The 14,623-nt window shown below is 38.5% G+C and overlaps 1 protein-coding gene across 1 annotated transcript; it reads right to left on the bottom strand.

Moving 5' to 3' along the window:
* Nucleotides 1-213: 213 nt before the first annotated feature.
* Nucleotides 214-14,609, bottom strand: LOC115059722 (actin-binding LIM protein 1-like). Its single transcript, XM_029527377.1, has 21 exons — nucleotides 14,343-14,609; nucleotides 10,710-10,839; nucleotides 9,524-9,707; nucleotides 9,313-9,422; nucleotides 8,128-8,254; nucleotides 7,834-7,927; nucleotides 7,536-7,623; nucleotides 7,324-7,382; nucleotides 7,067-7,123; nucleotides 6,448-6,525; nucleotides 5,440-5,610; nucleotides 4,807-4,836; nucleotides 4,535-4,664; nucleotides 4,307-4,390; nucleotides 3,457-3,504; nucleotides 2,804-2,868; nucleotides 2,560-2,605; nucleotides 2,440-2,447; nucleotides 2,133-2,207; nucleotides 1,571-1,651; nucleotides 214-1,411 (listed from the first exon to the last, which is right to left on the bottom strand). The coding sequence occupies exons 1-21, from the start codon at nucleotides 14,607-14,609 to the stop codon at nucleotides 1,298-1,300; spliced, it is 2,046 nt and encodes a 681-aa protein (XP_029383237.1). The 3' UTR covers nucleotides 214-1,297.
* Between the last annotated feature and the right edge of the window lie 14 nt (nucleotides 14,610-14,623).

The following is a 14,623-nucleotide window of genomic DNA, read 5'->3' as shown; positions in this document are numbered from 1 at the left end:
TGATATAGAAACTGAGATACACCAAAAACTTGACATTATGTGCAACAATACAGTCTCAAAACACACTAGCCTACACAACTAGTCTCATCCACCCTATCAATAAAAGACACTTAATTACTCCAGTTTGAACACGTGCAAGATTTTAATGAGGGTGCTTGCGGTGGTGTTCTCAAACAGAAACATAGAGTTCACAACAGTCGAATCAGGGTAAAATATACAACAAAAATATATTAATTATTCTTGATTAATTTAATTGTCTAACAAAGCATATTTCATTGATAATCTATTGACACAGAAGTAAAGTTCTCTATTCATTTTTGTGCTTAAATATTATTTGTGAAAACAGGGGACAGCAAAATATACATACAAAAATATGATATAGCATTATAACAGTGAAAACATCCAAACATGCTTCTTTTATCAGATTTACATGACACATCCATCTCATGTACCCAGTCATTACAGTATGAATCAGGTATCATGGGAAACTGATTCATATTGCACTAATGACTAGAAAGGGGCTTTGATTAGACAAAAAAAAACATGCTAGACATAAACATGACTGACTTTAAACACTATAAGCGCCCTGAGTATTCTCAAGCGCTGTTCAATTTTCTTAGTTTCAGATTACAACTATGAACATGTTTCATCTTGTATGTCTGTGCTGTTAATGTTTTATGGACATAACCATACCTTACACGTCATCTTGTAGTTGCCATTTACAGATTTTTAGCAATAATTAAGCCATCAGTTATGCTCAAAAACATGCCATGGGCCATTTAGAATATTTACACAATATACTCTGTGAGTATTTCAGTAATCTGCTGCCATCATCAGTCCATTGAAAAAGTACAGATCAAACACTTTTTAGGCAACTAAGATCACAGAGTACAGATGAGATTACAAAAAAAGACGCATTGCTTATTGATATACTTTCTGCCAAGTTACATAAATATCACACTATTTCCTCCATTTATGAAGAATGGGCAAAAATATATTCAGTTGAATCGTTCAATATGAACTTAATTCCTGGGGAAACAGGGTTGACATAAGAAAGACAAATAATGACTATTTCAGAAGCCAAGATTACTGAGTTCTCATATTCATTTCTGTTTTGAGGTTTCAGAACTTGAGGCATTGTTCATTATAGGCTTACAAAGACTAACTGTTGTGGCCCTGGAAAAAAATGTGGTTTGTGCTGTTCCTAGAAAGAGTTCTAGTTTTGCGCCAAATGCAAATGATTAAAAATATAAATTGACATGTACTGCATATTAACAATTAACGAAAACATCGACATTTAGAAGAGATTAGCGTTCTTCTTCATGTCATTACGTTTCCACAGTGGAAGCTTGTCAAATTCCTTAATTTCCATGCCAAAGATCTCAAAGAATGAATCTGGGGAAAGGTGGCACTGAAAAGGAGAGAAAAAAGAATAAACATATTATGTTAATTCTCTGTAGGTATACACAGTTTCTAACATGCATGTGAAAGGTCTTAATTATATTGAACTAAAATTTAATATACTACTTAAAAAAGACACACAAGAATACTATTCTTTACTTAAATGTACCTCAAGTCTTGTTCTGTCAACATCCTTTGGAAGCTTCACTTGCCCTCTGTTAGTGACTGCGAGCATTTCATATGGGTACACCTTCCCCAAACGAAGATAGTGCTTTATAAGTTAATAATCCGATACACTGAAACACAACCTTTAAGATACGAGACTCTAAGATGGAGTTAGAACATAACATCATGTACTGTGAAAGTATACTCCTGTTGTAACAATGCAGCATAGTTAAAATGGATATTTGAAGTCTATACAATAAGTGTTTCAGCTCCAACAGATAAAACACTGTGAAGGTTAAGTGATGATGAAGTTTTCCTTAAAGCCTCAGCACACTCAGCACTATTCTGCAGCTATTAATCTAGCAAGCTTGAGCTCAAGATTGCAAACATGAAATCTATTCAACACTCTACTGGACTGGACTGAAGTATTATTTGTATTGATTATCGTTGCTCTTACATTTATACTTTCAAGGTTTATACTGTATGTCCAGAACATTCAAAGAAGTCTTTTCTCATACATTGTTTAGTGGAGTATTAATAAACAAGAATATACAAATAATACTTGCTTTTGGTTCCAATAAATTAGGCATGGACACCCCTCTGTCCATTCTTGTTAATGGGTGTAGACCATCACGGTTGGGCTTTAGAATGAAACACATGCAATGAGAAAATGTCTTGGCATGATTAATCACCTCAAAGCTAAAAGTCAAAAGGCTAGACTACTGTCAGTAAAGGCTATTTAAAAGATGTGCAGTTAAAGAGTCAGTTATGTAATAGGCGCAACTCTAAATTTAAGTTACATATACAGATATGAGACAGACAGGAAACATGAGGAGGGATTCAAGACCACATAAAACTCCAATCAGCACATACCTTGAGATCTGAAAGGCAAGGGAGAAGGACAACAAAACCAACATGTGATTAATCTTCATTCACTGATTTAATAGTGCCAAGATCCATAAAAAATTATGGATGGATACATGGCCTACATACCTCTGAATCTATCACCATTGTAGTTGGACAAATCAGCTGAGCGAAGCTTATTGAGAAGCAGACACATTAAAGCGCTTATTCAATTACCTTAATAGCTAAACTCAGATACAGCAATACAACTATGTATGTAGTTCAGCCTTTAAATCCAATGCTTGCATTAATAATATAAACAACACTGTTAGCAGAGTGGACAGAAGACACCAGATTTTTGCTTTATAAATGTTTAAAAAGAAGTTGCTCTTACTGGATGGAGTCCATTGAGGCCATATGCAGGCAAAGAGGATGTTTGGGATGTGGAGGGATTTGGATCTATGTTACAGCGAATAAGCAGTTAGATTAATTTTTCCTATGAGATGAGTCAAACTCTACTTTGCCCAAGTTAGATGAGACTCATGGAGACTCAATTCCAAACAAGTTCTTTTGTTGCCTTACTGCTATGCAAAACAGACTCCTCTGTACCTTTTTTTAATCTACATATTCTATAAAACAGTAATTCAGAACTGTTGACCTTATAGGTGAGGTCCCTGGAGGGATCTAATCAGGCTTCTTTTCTGCCTGACTGTTAAGTTGAACGATAACTGACAGTAGCCTTTGTTAAATACGCGTTTAAAACATTTGCTGTCATCTGACAAAACAAAAAGAGGAATTTACCATCTGTATACACGCAACAATAACTGAAGCACAACATAAACTCATTCATTTTCCCTCAGAAGAGTCTCTGCAGACCATGTTTTACATTAAGTATTGGGCCATGAGAATAAATCAGTGCTATAAAAAGTAGGAGACTACAAATAAATACAAAACTGACATAGCCAATCTTACTGCTAACAACTTCAAGCTGCCTTCATATGAAGTTTTAAAGGTGAAAACTGAAAACTGACATAGTCAAAACTGTACCTTGCTGTTTGTAGATTGGAGGCCTCCTGTACATGTGAAAACCTACATCTGCAGAAAGAAAAGAATAAAGGGAATTTATCCTAAAATACACACAAGCACACACACATATACATATATATATATATATAAGACAAAGTAAGTAATAATTCCAATGTCTTTTTCCCCTTTAAAACATTTTAAAGAAACATTCTCCAGGAGCATCTTAATATAATAACTTAGAATATCCTGGTTTCTTTACTTTATAGATCCAGACACAATGGACACAATTAACTGGCAGACTAGAACTAAACTGCAATCACTACAAAAACCATTTGAGTGATCTTCAGTTCCCACCAACACAGCCAGCAAATTCCATAACTTTCTACAGCTCAGACAGATAAGATAGGGGGAAAAAAATCACAGCAATTCTATGAATAGGAATGGCTGCAGAGTAACATCTGATTGAGGTTTGGTACAGAAACAGTAAATGTATTAATAATATTCCATCAATATAAGCAGAGAAAATGAAAAAAAAAAAACAGGAAATAATTAAAAAGATAGTCACAGTTTTTTCAGTCAGTAGCACAAACTGCTGTGTCATCTCCTCAAATACAGCGGAGGTATGAAAAGTTCACATTCTGCGAACTTTGACCACTAGATGGCTCAATTCTAGATGCGTAATTCTAAATCACACATTTGCTATCCATCTCTCTATGTGTTAAAAATCTCAGTGCTAATGTCAGTTGTCGGAATCTTGATTCTCCCATTGCGCTCACAATAAAGTGCAAAGTGGTGAGATGCATGTAAGCGTTGGATAGGAAATACAAAGCAGAAGGTTTGCAGGAAAGGATGGGGATGGGTGGGGTCTTACCTTTGGTGTGGGGGAGAAAGTGGTGACATTGAGGGGTGGTGGAGTCATGGTTGCCAGAGAATAAAGAAGGAGAAAGCATCAACCCTGTTTGTTATCCCAAGAGGAAGATGGAGGAAGAGAGGAAGTAAGGAGAGGTGGTGCAACAGAGGGGGAAAGTGAGCAGAGGATTCACCTCTCTACAGGGAGAAGTAAAGATGAAGATCATTGCTGTCAGAGGCCTCCTCTCACCTGGCCTGTGGAAGTGTTGGGGTGATCTGGGCACAGTGGCATTGTAGCTACGGCGACTGTACATCGCATGAACTCCAAAAGATCCATGGCTTGGAGATTTTGGTATGGACTTTCTCATTTCAAAACTCTCCTTGAAAATAGACCAAACAAGAGACAGGTGGTTAAAAAAACATGATGTAAAATGCACTTCAAATAAAAATGTTATTCGGGTGAAATGCATCTGGTTTTAGATAGGCTCTTATCTGTGTGACCTGACTATGTAAAGTGTTTACCTCTGTGGTTTCAGATTCATTTCCTGTTGACTGAATCATGAAAACAGAAGATAAAAATAAATAAATGTACGTAAATGACTCATATATCAGTATACATTTTGGAAGTTCAGGTAGAGACCCTTTATCTTCAAACTAGTCAGATATAAAAAAATAAATAAAATAAAATGAAATGAGCACAATATGATTAAGTTTTGATAATCAGCAAGCCTGGAAGCTGAGTGATAATTAATGTCGGATCAGCGACACAAAAAGCAGCAACTCACACAAACAACTATCAAGCACATTGCTAAAAAAATGCTTTAGTCAAATGTCAATGTCAGCAGGAAGCATTATTCATATACCTGCTATGATTTAAATATGAAAATATTTTCTTACTGTAAACAATATTATTGTACAATATTGCCACCAAAAAAAAAAAAAAATCACATTGGTCAATTTTGTACAACAAATCTGAATCCATTTCAGGCCAAACACAATAAAGTAAAAGAACAACTAAAAGCAAAAAAAAATAAATAAATTAAATTAACTTGGTTTGACAGAAAAATCAAACCAAGAAACCAAGAATAAAATCAAGCAAAACAATGACACACAAACATGTCACTGGACGTGACTGCGAGCATTGAATGAAGTTACCTCCGCAGGGTTTTGCCTGTCCTGTCTGTTGCCTTTGTTGTCCAAAGCAGAGGAGTTCTTGCTCACAGTCTTATAGGATATCATATCAGGATGCTCTACATCATATATAGCCTTGACTCTGGGAATTGCTGCTAAATCTCGGTAATCAATGATCTCATTATCTACTTTTGCCTGGGACCAGGACAGGGGTGAGAGGGAGAAGACAGAATATGGGAGAAGGAATGATGGAGGGATTAAACAGCACATGTCAGGACAGGTGAAAGGTCACTAGTTGCTTATTACATCACTTGAGGGAGGAATGAAACTTACATTTCACAACACCATGTTGTTCTGACTTTGGCAGGTGAAGTGAACAGATTGCATCGTTTTGTAAATTAATGATCAATTGTAATCTGCTTTATGATTGAAATCAGTTTCTTTTGTTTTGTTTTTAATATTAAGGGCATTTGTTATGAGTTTATTTTGAAGCAATTCGTTCTGAGTTCACGCCACTGAATAAAAACAACAGGGTGTGGCTCATGGGAGTAGAAACAAAAGGATACTCAGGCTGTTTTTCTATTTAAATTCAATCTGAATCAACAATGCATTCAAATTGATTAAGCAGATAAAACTAAACTCCTGTTCAATATGTGGTTGATTTTCTCCTTCTATGTATAAAGGAACAGAGCAACTTTTAAGTAGCAGAGGCTCCTCATCATTCAACCACAATTGAAATCACATTTTTCCTCTCACAAGCAAGATGAAACTAGTTCCAACCAGTCAAGGTAAATTAGGAAAAATATTTTACTGACAAATGAAATTGCTTTTAAGATTCTTCAAATGCTTTTATCCACATTGGATATTTCCTTAGATGTATTCAACTACAGTCAGAAAGAATTATCTTGCGAGAGAGACACTTTGTCCATGTGACTCCCCTGTATAAATAAAGGGATAAATGAAATGTAAATCAGCCCACGGTGAACCTTGCACCATGGAAGATGCTGAACAGATGTTGTCACCAGAACTTACACAGATAGTTCGTCCAGGACTTCCTGGAGTGCACGAGCCAGGTCTGGAACAGGAGCTCTCAGATGAAGATCGAGTGGCCTAAGAATTATAAAAAAAAAACAACAAAACAAAACAAAAAAACATCCATGTTAGTTTGATTTATGGGATGTCTTAAATGAGAAACAATCCCCTCTTCTTCATCTTAAAAACTAGTATGCAGACAGCGTTTAACCTCGTCACTCAACATCTCTTTACATGCACGCACAGTTTGGTGCTTTATATCTGAGCCCGTTTTGCATTTGCCCGTGTTGAGCAGTGCGGAGCTGGTCCAATAGAGGACACATGCATTGTTCTGTGTTGTGACTGATTCTTAATATTGTACTGTACAGGCTGTAACAGATTGCAAGATCAGACACGAACACAGCCAAACATGCAGCACAATAAAACGTAACAGTAATGGTGACTGAGCATATGGTGTACCAGTGCTCTACAGATGAAATGCTCTTTTTAATCATTTTTGGGTGCAAAAAAGCTAAGTGTTCATTTAGCATGTGAAACAAGCATGTGTGGTTAATCCCAAACTCTGACACTACAGCCTCTGGGACACCATCAGCACACACAGCAGAGCAGCAACATTAACCTTAAGTTCATGTGGGGGGAAAAAGAAATCAAGACAGGGTGTTTTTGGTCTGTTGACCTAGGAAAGAAGAGAACGTGTAAAAGCATGACATTGTACAGCTAAAAGTCTTACAGGGATATCACACTCATCCTTTTTGGACCAGTGGTCACTACAGCTGGATATTAACATCTTATTTCAAGAGGGTTGTATGAAATGCATTCCAACAAACTATATCTCACACAGAAATGAAGTTGAATGTTACGTCTAAGAGGACTTACTCTGTAACTCTCCTCATTTCTGCTCTTGTCTCTGCAGTCCGGGTGCCAGATTGTGGATCCTGTCAACAGTTAGCAATTAGCTCCCACACAGCTGATATAGTGACATTGGAGCTCCAAATATTTCACTGTTCTTAGCAGATAAGGCTTTGAATGTGTTCATCCTTGCAAGATTCCATTTTCTTGCCAATAATTGATTATTTCGTTCAACTGACCTTGCAGATACATTTCCTCTCCTTCTGTGAATGTTTTGTCACATCTGCAGCATCTTGCACAACTCGGATGATAATGCTTGTCCCCTGCCTGGAGAATATGAGGAAGGTTAACTAAAAAATACTAAAAATACTGTCGGTATGCATAAATTGCACAAAATATCCATGTTCAGAAGTCACTTTAAAATCACAATAATCTGCAGACAGGCAAGTATCTTAGGTTTTCGTTGTCACAGTTTGGATACTTGTGCTGAATGAGAAGTGCACAGGACCATGACTTCAGTGAGTCCGCCTGTCTCACCTGAAGGACTTTCCCTGTTATAAACCTCTGACATGCTTCACACTGTACCCCAAACTGAATCTGGTAGTCTCTCTCACAGTAGGGAACGCCATCTCTGGAAGATAAAACACCGAATATTAAAAGAGATATTTTCACATTATGTGTCTTTTTGTGTGAGCTGGCCTACTAATCTCTGAAACCCTTGAAACTGCCTTTGACTGTAATCTTGACATCACCGTGCATTTGCAAACGTAGAGGCAGGTCGGCAGAGGATCAGGAATAAGATAAGGAATGAATGAGGAGATTTGCATTTACTTGCTGATGTATTCGCCGCTCAGCACTTTCCTGCAGGCCTTGCACTTGAAGCAGCCAAGGTGCCACTGCCCACCAAGGGCTAAGAGAGCCTGGCCATTCTTTATGTCTCTACCACAGCCAGTGCAGTCTGAAAACACACATACACACACTGAGAGTATGTACTGCATTTTTTTTTTTTTCACAATACACACAGACTTTAGCCACCAAACAGATTTAATCAGATCTCAACTGGCCAATCACATTGTTGCTGTCAAATTGATCTTTGTTCTTCTTCATCACTTTGACTTCACTAACACCAGACTGGGGAGGTTTCCTATACTGTACTTCACGGATATCATGATATGATGATGGAGTCCCATGGCCGAAGACTTGTTCTGCGCAATAAAGGTTATTCTGTTGACTCAGAATGAAAACTTCCCTGATTATTTTATATATTATTATTTATTTTAGTGATATTGTATGTTTGATCAATTAAATTATTTCCTCTCATTATTTATTTCTGGTATACACATGTACAAACTGAAAAAATGGGAGTAAAAGTCAGATATCACTGAACAACAACGCTTTGGACCATCTGTCTCTGTATTCCTGCAGATATTCTGTCGAGTCCTGCAGATAGATCCTCTTAAACCACGGGCTTTGTGAGTCTGGATCCTCTATTGATCCCTGCTTTATCTGTAGCTGGTAGGTGGATCAAGGACAGGTTGAAATAGAGAGCTGAGTTCTACTGAGTCACTGGCTTGGCAGAGTCCCAGCAGAATGGCCAGATTTGTAATGTAATGTTAACTCAGTGCTGTGGGAGTCATGCAGTCTACCTGGAGGAGGTCAGAGAGGTATTAGCAGCACTGTGAGCCTGCACTCCTGACAGTGTGCAGGCATGAAAAGAACCTTTACAAGTAATCTCTTAGGTGAAAGTCAAACTTGACGCCTGTCAGATCTCACAGTGCTAAGGATCTTTGATGTTCACATCGTTGCCCAATGAAAAGGAAAACTGTCATGGACGACTCCAGAAGACTTTTTATCTGTATTTCTAATGAATTGGGTTAGCATCATCACAGGCTGATGGATCAGGTGTCCACATGTGTAGAGATCAAAATCTCTGATCTAGTTCTGTATCTTCTATTGGTGATTGGTCTCGTTTTTATTTTCATATACATGATGCAGATCAGGAAAGTTTGGACTCACTATTGGAGTATTTGATGTCGCTGGGAGTAGGAGACGCAGGTTGAGCACAGCGCTGACACAGGCAGTCTTTTCCACTGAAGGTCACACAGTCCCCAGCAGGGAAAGGCTGCCTGATCCACAGAGAAAGGAACAGAAACCACTCTAAAACACATTTGCATAACTTTAACTAAAAAGTAAAATACAGTAATACAGTAATTGTTTCCATAATTACTTGCAAATAGTGCACACAAAGCATCTTGGGTGATAGGTCTTCCCCAGGACTGTAACAACTTCCCCCTCCACAAATTCCCCACAGTTGTTGCAGAGCGTGCCGTGAAGCCTCTGGAAGTCTACTGGACAGAGGTAGTCGCCATTCCTCATGAAGAAGCCACTCTGAGCCAAGTCACAGCCGCACACTGCACAAACACACACACACGTTCATGTGTATTCATGATACTACTATAATCTGGATCGTCACTTTTAATTGCAGACATTTTGAAGCATCTTTCAGATGAGTTTTGTTTTTTTCTTCTCATGTGACACACCTGCTGCTTTCACAACAACAGTTACGTAATCCATCAAAGGGATGAGATCAATGCTAATTAAGCTGTCTGACCTTATGATTTTGCCAGGCTTGCAAAAGGGTTGTCAGTCTGTGTGTGTGAACTGATCATCCATGGAGGCATCTTTGTCTCGCTCTTTAGAGTAACTTGATACGACTGCTTTGATTGAACTGAGATGTCAAGGACAGACTTCTGCTGCTCTATTCCTGTCTTGCTGTCAGTCTCACAATGGACATGAGATTTATTTAATATCCTATTTTTAAATCTGAATAAAGCAAGCACAAAATGCTTGGGCTTTCCTAAACTGAGGCTGTTTTTAGTTTGACTTGAGCGCCCTAACAAATGAAACAAGTCTGTGAAACCACGGACCTTTTGGATCCACAGGTCTTTCCAACTTTAAAATATTGAATTCTTCTCTGCTCTGAGAGTCTCTTTGTCCTCTCTGTGCTGTAAACAGCATCACAATGCAATGAAAGGCCAATAACATGAGAAGCTTGTCAGTGTCAATTAGTGGGCACAATAGTCTGTTCAGGAAATGTGTTTTCCATGAGGCAGAGTTACTCTGGTGAATGATGGTCTGACAGTCTAGGAGGTTCTCACAATAGTCCATTGTGCATTTTGAATATTGTGTAATAACTTGAATCTGACAGCTCCTGTGGAATAATTAATAAATCAAGAACAAATCCTGCTCAACTTGAACGTTAACTAATGAGAATAAGCTGTTTTAGTAGACACATAGGATGTCTACACCTGATGTAGCCTGGTGTATGAAGTCTATTCTGAAAGAGATGTGAATGCGAGACCCACCAAAAGTGCATAAGCACCTGCTCACACGACAATACTGATGGTACTCACCTTTGCAGGTGAAACACTTAATGTGGAAGTGATTGCTCTGGACTCGCAGAACTTCTCCTTTGCATTGCCCCCCACACCTGAAGCACTGGATGACCCGTTTCCCTGCTGGAGAACATGGGTGGCAGCCATCCTGAGTGAGGAGCACTACAGCAGCAGGAGAGGGGAGACAATCAGCAGAGTCTACACCGATACATTGGGCATTTAAGCTGCAAATATCATCCTCATGGCAGCATTAATGGGGAAGCCAAGTAGATCACCAAGTCTTTAAGATTCAGCAGGCCAGAAAATCCTGAAAAAAATTTGGTTAGTTGAAGTATTTTATTCTGGACCAAAGAGTAAACATCTATTTCCCTGCCTAGAAAGTTCAAATACAGCAGTCGCTGAGAATTTGGCATTCAGTGCTTACATAACTGAATATAATGTAAAATAATGTATCGTTCTGGCACACACACACCCACAGGTACATATAGTCAAGGCGTTACAGTAACCTGCAGAGACTCAAAGTGATTTTTGCTTCACAAACAGAGATAGACTCTAACAAATTAACCATTATTTGTCTAAAAGCACTATCAGTGTGTGTGTCTGCTCCTGTTTGGTGAACCATGCGTGATACGGAAGTCTTTCTGGAGACGAGAACTCCAGCTCATTCCTTCTCCTTCTGCCTCTTTCACGAAGCAGCGGCTGCCAGTACAATCTAATCACAGCCCACTTGAAAGGTCCTGAATGAGATTAGCAGAGGAGAGAGAGGAAAGAATGTGGCATGTTGAGAGTCTCTCCAGCGTGGGGACACCCAGCATAAGAACAGATAAGCGCACAAAAACAAGCTTATATTCACTCATGAGGCCAATAAAAGCTGGACATAAAGCTTTTACATAAACAAAGACTTCCACATTAGTAAACATTTGAAGAGGAAATGTTTTCTGATCTACTCTGGTTACCCAATTCAGCCTCATGAACACTAAGAACATTGAGTGAATCTGGTATGTGGTCCCAGGTCTGCCACCACTAAAGTAGAGACTTGTTGCTATAGTGACAAACTAAATGACACCACTGAGGGGTTAGGGTGGTGAAGGTTAATGTAATGTTCACTGAAAAAGCAGCATGCAGCTACATTATGCAGTCCCACGGCAATGATAACCTTCAGCAATGTGCCACCTAGCTCAATGCAAAATGTGATCTACAACATAAGAGCTACAGCTGTAAATCAGACTGCTTCACAAAGGCTTGTGGCTGCATCACAGAAAGCACGGACACATTACAAATTCCTACTTTCTGTCCTAATGTGTGAAATAAACAATTGACACGGACGGAAAAATGCTCTCTGTTTGCTGAGAGGTAAAATTCACACTAAGATTGGAATACACAGACATCATGCGCATATTATTCAATCACATAAAACCTTCTTAATGTTAGTGTTACCTTTGCCACACAACTAAATCAAAGTGGAAATGTAGCCCGCCCCCCTGGCCCTGGGCTCCAGGCATTACAGGAAACTCAACCAAACTGACCTTTGTCCTAAAACAGCTCAGACCTTTGTTAATGATAGAGCTGGGGTGCCAACTCAGATTCTTTTATCCATTATTCGTGGAGGAATGCACAGAAATACAGTTTTTACTTTAACCTGGCTAACGGAGAAGCACTGGCTGTAATTAGTTTCTGCTGTTACTCTGTATATCATCGACAACCTTTATAGGATTTCAGCAACTGTTTTGTGAGAGACAGATCTGTGGAGTCTTCAGAAGGAAAGGCCAAAATGTCTGCTAGTCTTTCTTGATATTTTCCAGGATGTGAAGCTGATATGGTGTCAAGTATTAGCAAATGGTGGATATAGAAGGACAGCAAATGGAGAGAAACCTGATATGGACAACTAATCACACAACCTGCTATCTCCAGCTATGATAATCTTTGTGTGTGTCGTGAGCGAGCAAGAATCTACATTGAATGTATTTTTAGATAACCGATTTTTGACCGAGCTGCTTTACTTTGATCTAAAACTATTTTTATTCCTGTTTTTGGGCTAGGCTACTCTTTTTAGTGGTGCTAAATGATTGTTTTTCTTCTCTGATTATTTACTTTAAAAGTCATCACTTCATGAGATTTTCATGTGCCTACATATCAGCCATTGAGAATATCATTTAAAGTGGTCCTGCATGGCGTTACATTCACTGCTTGGAAAATGATCTATTCAGAATAAAAAGTGCTAACATTACAGGAAAAAAAACAAAACAAAACTGACTTCGACATGGAAAATCAATGCAAACGTTCATTCAGTCGTTTCCTCGGGAAAACAGACTCCGTGTGAGAGAATGTGTTTTGTTCCTTTATGCTACACCTGAGAGCAGTTTCTTCCTGGATACTGTCAAATCGATTAACTCAATGATCAAGGCAAACAACTTAATTCTGAGGTACTGCTAAAATCACGTGCCGATCTAACCAAGCACAATGCTCCACGATAAGCTGGAATGGCTGCTCTTGCCCATGACAGTTTTTATCTAATCTCAAAATAAGAGATTCAAACATAAAAAGGATAAAATATTTTACTTGTTTTCAGAATTTATAGATAAGAGCAGTTACACAGCCAAATGTCTTCAAAAATTATAAGAATCTATAATCAAAAAATTATTTTCAATAATACTGTAAAGAAGAAAATATTTTTTTAATATAAAACCATTGTGGCCCAGTTTGCATGAGCATAAAGCAGCCAGAGTCATAACTACATGTAAATGTTTAAAACAATCAAATTGTACCTTTGTGTAATCCTAGGTGGCAAAGACAAAGGACAAATTCAAACACACAAAATATCTATAAAAAAAATTGCAATAAAAATATGTTACATTTTACAGGAACTATTGTTGTGGCCAATAAACAAATAATAGATGAAGTTTACCTGGCCCGACAGAAATTACTAAGAAAATAACAAAACAATTACATAAAACCAAACACAACATGTTGCCCACAGCACGCAAACGTAGTTAAAATCAAAAGTCTACCTTTTTCTTTCATGACAGTTGGTTTTTGCACTTTGTGGTCAGGACAGCGAGCAGATGAAAGTGAGGAGAGGAACTAACTGGACTGCTGGACCAGAGGAAAAGGGGGTGGTCCAAATCACAGAGGGCACGAGTGATTGTGTGTGTGTGTGTGTGTGTGTGTGTGTGTGTGTGTGAGTGCGTTTTCTCTGAGAGGACAGTAGGAGTGGCATGAAAACATTCTTTCATTAGTAAATCATTAGCTATTTATCAGAGATGTTGCTATTTGGATTAAAGCTGAGAAAAGCTGTTCAAAAAAAGCAGGCTTTATTATGATAGTTTGACTTTTCTTCAGCTTATTGTGATCACGTTTAAATAACAAACTACGCCATCCATAGCCAGCTGAGAAACTGTCGCTTTAGTCATAGTATCTGTTGAATTCATACGTCTTGAAGTTTTTGGAGGGAGAAAAGGGTTTGTTAAGCTGCAGCCAGAATGTTGAATATCTTGTCCTGGTGATGTAATCGATATATAATAACTTCCCTGTCGGGAATCAATCAATTTTTGACATAAGGGGCAACAAACACATTTCTTTTTTCCAAATCGCCTTACATATGTCATGTCATGTCAAGAAATAATGGAGTCAGCTCATCTATTACAACCAGACAGGCAAATGTTCATTACCTGACATCTCTGCAGGTGTACCGGCCAACTTTTCACACAGGATGTAGTCTTCTGGGTTGATGAAAGGCAGCTGCTCCATCATTGACTGTTTAGGAATAAGGTATAGGACCTCTGCAATCTCACCATCTTCAATTATTGACATACGCCGGACAGAGTTCTTCCTCTTGACCCGGTCCAGAACAACCATTTCATTGCTGTGACTGGAGCCGCAGATCCTGCCCAGGCTGCTGAGGGTGAGAAGACTTGACATGCTCGTGGTGTCCA

This window comes from Echeneis naucrates, chromosome 19 (assembly GCF_900963305.1).
Source record: "Echeneis naucrates chromosome 19, fEcheNa1.1, whole genome shotgun sequence".
In the NCBI taxonomy this organism is placed as follows: Eukaryota; Metazoa; Chordata; class Actinopteri; order Carangiformes; family Echeneidae; genus Echeneis; species Echeneis naucrates.
The sequence above is the reverse complement of the archived record's forward strand: the minus strand, read 5'-3'. Positions and strand labels throughout refer to the sequence as shown.

What these genes read in the sequence shown, in the direction of transcription:
- LOC115059722 (XM_029527377.1), bottom strand. Translation starts at nt 14,609, where the DNA reads ATGTCAAGTCTTCTCACCCTCAGCAGCCTGGGCAGGATCTGCGGCTCC. An exon ending in TTTGTGTGCACTATTTGCAA is followed by an intron (nt 9,423 to 9,523) that starts GTAATTATGGAA and finishes TCTGTGGATCAG; the next exon opens with GCAGCCTTTCCCTGCTGGGG. An exon ending in ACAGGCAAAACCCTGCGGAG is followed by an intron (nt 4,837 to 5,439) that starts GTAACTTCATTC and finishes TTCATGATTCAG; the next exon opens with TCAACAGGAAATGAATCTGA.